The 3320-nt window shown below is 46.3% G+C and overlaps 1 protein-coding gene across 1 annotated transcript; it reads left to right on the plus strand.

Annotated features, from left to right (window-relative positions):
* Nucleotides 1–1505: 1505 nt before the first annotated feature.
* Nucleotides 1506–3105, plus strand: LOC119298051 (mitochondrial import inner membrane translocase subunit TIM14-3-like). The gene is made up of 3 exons (XM_037575590.1): nucleotides 1506–1675; nucleotides 2386–2564; nucleotides 2702–3105. The coding sequence occupies exons 1-3, from the start codon at nucleotides 1673–1675 to the stop codon at nucleotides 2853–2855; spliced, it is 336 nt and encodes a 111-aa protein (XP_037431487.1). The 5' UTR covers nucleotides 1506–1672; the 3' UTR covers nucleotides 2856–3105.
* The last annotated feature ends 215 nt before the right edge of the window (nucleotides 3106–3320 follow it).

A 3320-nucleotide genomic window follows, 5' to 3' on the forward strand; every position in this document is an offset into this window, starting at 1 on the left:
CTGGTAGAAACCGAGGAAGGGGGGGGGGGGCGCAATTCTGAGAGAATCGTCCAAAAAAACTGGCGCATTGTTTTGGTGGTGGGAAAAGAATCTTAGAAAATGCTATGGGACGTCCGCCTGAATCATATAGGTGCGCCAGAAACGTGAGGCAAGATGGGTCGGCTCACTCGGCACGTTTGCGCATTTTTGTTTTTTTGTTTTTGTGTGTGTGGTTTTGCTCTTGGTTTTCTGTTTTGTTTTTGTTTGCTTTTTGAGATTCTGGGTTTTCTTTTATTTTTTTCATTGTTTACATTTTATTGATTTTTAAGTTTTTTTGTAATATATGGTGAACATTTAATAATAATATAGCAGAAATATTTCTAGTATATGATTAATATTTTATTTTTATATACAATAGATCTTTTTAAAAATTATACGATTTATTTATAACACACACCAAACATTCATTGAATATAGATTAAGCTTCTTTATTTATGTACACTGGACTTTTGTATAGTATGTAACACATACTGATTGTTTTATAAAACTACTTTTCAGAGGTTGTATAAAACCGAAGAAAAAAAGAGAAACCCGTGTGACGGGCAGAGCGGGCCGGCCCGTTTGAGTCGGCTTTCCGCAATGAGGCTCCCCTATTTCTTGATGTCCTCGTGGGCCTTCTCGAACGACCGGGGGCGTGCGTGTTCCGGACTTCTCCGGAAGCGTCCCGCCGCGTGCCCTCCGCCGCCGCCGCATATTCTTTTCTTTTCTTTTCTTCTTCTTCTTCCCCAAGATTAGGGGTGGGCATTCGGTTTATATGGTTAGTTCGTTTCGATTTATTCGGGTTTTCTAAATTTCGGTTTCTGTAAAATAAAAACCGAAAGAATCAAAGTAAAAATATAAACCGAACCTTTTTAACCGAAATTTGTCGGTTCGGTTTGTTCGGTTAACCATAAAACCGATTATGTATGCGTCTCATATGCCATATGTAATAGAAAGAAATTAATATATTAAGCACACATGGAAGCCGTATGTTTACTTCTAGGATCCATGCACGAAGGAGATTCTATAAGTACTCGCTGGAGGCAACGCAAATTACCTACTTTTTTTGTGGGATGATTCGCGTAGTAGGGAGTGTAGTATAATAATTACCTAAATTAACTAGTGGGCTGGCGTCTTTGGCGTTCCAAGAATAAAGGGGATCACGTATAGTTCGGCTAGTTCGGTTTGTACGGTTTCTATAGATTGGAAACCGATGCAAAACCAAACACCGAACAGTGGCTACTTTTCCAACCAAACCAAAACACCGAAAACCGATTTTTTAGAAAAATCGGTTAAATCGGTTCGGTTTGGTTTCGGTTTTCGGTTTTCGGTTTTCGGTGTGAATGTGCCCACCCCTACCCAAGATGAACCGACCGATTTCTCATCTTACAACGAAAAGGAAAAAAAATCATCTCAAAAAAAAAAACGAAAAGGAAAAAAAATAAAAAAGAGAAGGAAACCGACCCCTCCTCCCTTTCCCACTCGATTCCTTCTTGCTGCACAAGAAGAGCGCGCCTTAATCCGCAACGAACCCGCCCACAGAGGCACCCAAACCCCGCCCGCCGCCTCCGCCCCCTCGGTTCCGCAGATTCCCTCCCCCGAGCTCGTCGGCGGAGCTGCTCCGGCCGCCTCGCTCGCTCGCCGCCGTTGCGCCATGGTACGCCCTCCTCCCCGCCCCGGCCCTTCGTTCTCGCGTCGTTCCAGTGAAGATCCGGCGTCGCTGTCCTGTGTCGTTCCTCCTGCCGTGCCCCGCGGCTCCGGCCTCTGTCGCTAGGTAGATAGATAAGAGAGATATAGGCCCCTCCCGAGCCGGGTCCGGCGGCTGGGCGAGAGTTACGGCGGGACAGCGACAGTGCCTGGGAAACTTCCTGCGTGTCAGTCCCCCCAATTCGGGATGGGGTTTCCTGTTCCGCCGTCGGCGACGGCGACCGGGCCGGTACTGGCGGGGCTGCTAGCGTGCCTGGTGGGTTGGTTGAATCGGGCCATCGCAGGGTCCCGGCGGCGAGCGTGGTCCGCTGGTCCGGAGAGGCGGCAGCAGTCGCTCACTGCAGCTGCCGTAATCCCCTGCACCACGCTGGTCCAGACGAACAGTGCTGGACAACGATTGCAGTCTGCCTGGCTGGGTTCGTGTACCTGGCATGGATTTAGGAATTTGTGGTTGAACTAAATCATTTGGTTGGGTCCAATTTGCAGTTATATCAGGATGAATTTCTTCTCTATTATTGTGTAGTATCTGTTGGAATGCATAACTGAACCTGAACGCAATTCACAAGCCTACTCATGTGATGTTCAGAGTATGATTCTGATTTTTTAGCTCTGTCATCGATCGATCTAATCAGTGTGCTGGAACATTCTCTGGTACCACAGGCTACGCCGCTGGTAGCTGGGCTGTCGGTAGCTGCTGCTGCCATGGGAAGCAGATTCATGATTCAGGCATGGCAGGCCTTTCGAATCCGGGCGGCGATGCCACGTGTGCGTAAATTCTATCCTGGCGGATTTGAGAGGGAGATGAGCAGAAGAGAAGCGGCACTGATCCTTGGCGTAAGGTGATGTTTCTTCTCCAGCCTGTCCTTGTTAACCTGTATCTTGATAATGTCGCTGAAATCCTGTGCGACTGAAATGATGTACAGTTGTTTTTTGAGTTACATTGAGATGCTGAAAATATGAAACTGTCATTGTTCAGAGAACGTGCTGCACTGGACAAGATAAAGGAGGCCCACAAGAGGGTGATGGTAGCCAACCACCCTGATGGTGGCGGCAGCCATTACATTGCTTCCAAGATAAACGAGGCCAAGGACATGCTCATGGGGAAGGGCAAATCCGGGTCCATTTTTTAGCCAGTGCATACGAGATGGAGGTTATTTTGCATTGTTCGCGATGAGGTAGTGATTCGCTTTCCGTTGACATCATTAACAGTGTTGTGCTGATACCGTGCATCTGAACAAAGATGCACGTTATGGAAACAGAGTAACTTGATTATGTGGCTGATGTAAGTTTACCCAGCGGCTCCAGATATTATGCTAACCTTCTGTTGTGACCATTGGGCTGTCTTACTTGAAAGATTGTATATTTGGGGCTTGTTGCTTACTGATGTGTGTATATTCTATCAGTTTGTTTCTCATTGTTTAATGTCATTGCTGATAAAAGCATAAACTGTTTATGATCATATCGTCAGTAAATGTTTCATGCATCAGGTTGATCTTATCTCTGTTGTAACAACTGTCCAGCTTTTTGTTTCTTCTATTCTAGGAAGCTCCTAGTAATTCATAAAAGACCACAGCACCCCACCCCGAAATGTCCAA

The sequence above is a fragment of the Triticum dicoccoides genome, chromosome 5A (genome assembly GCF_002162155.2).
Source record: "Triticum dicoccoides isolate Atlit2015 ecotype Zavitan chromosome 5A, WEW_v2.0, whole genome shotgun sequence".
Lineage (NCBI taxonomy): Eukaryota > Viridiplantae > Streptophyta > Magnoliopsida > Poales > Poaceae > Triticum > Triticum dicoccoides.

Excerpts from the sequence above, each read along its gene's own strand:
- LOC119298051 (XM_037575590.1), top strand. Across the intron at positions 2,565-2,701 it reads GCACTGATCCTTGGCGTAAG|AGAACGTGCTGCACTGGACA; the intron begins GTGATGTTTCTT and ends GTCATTGTTCAG.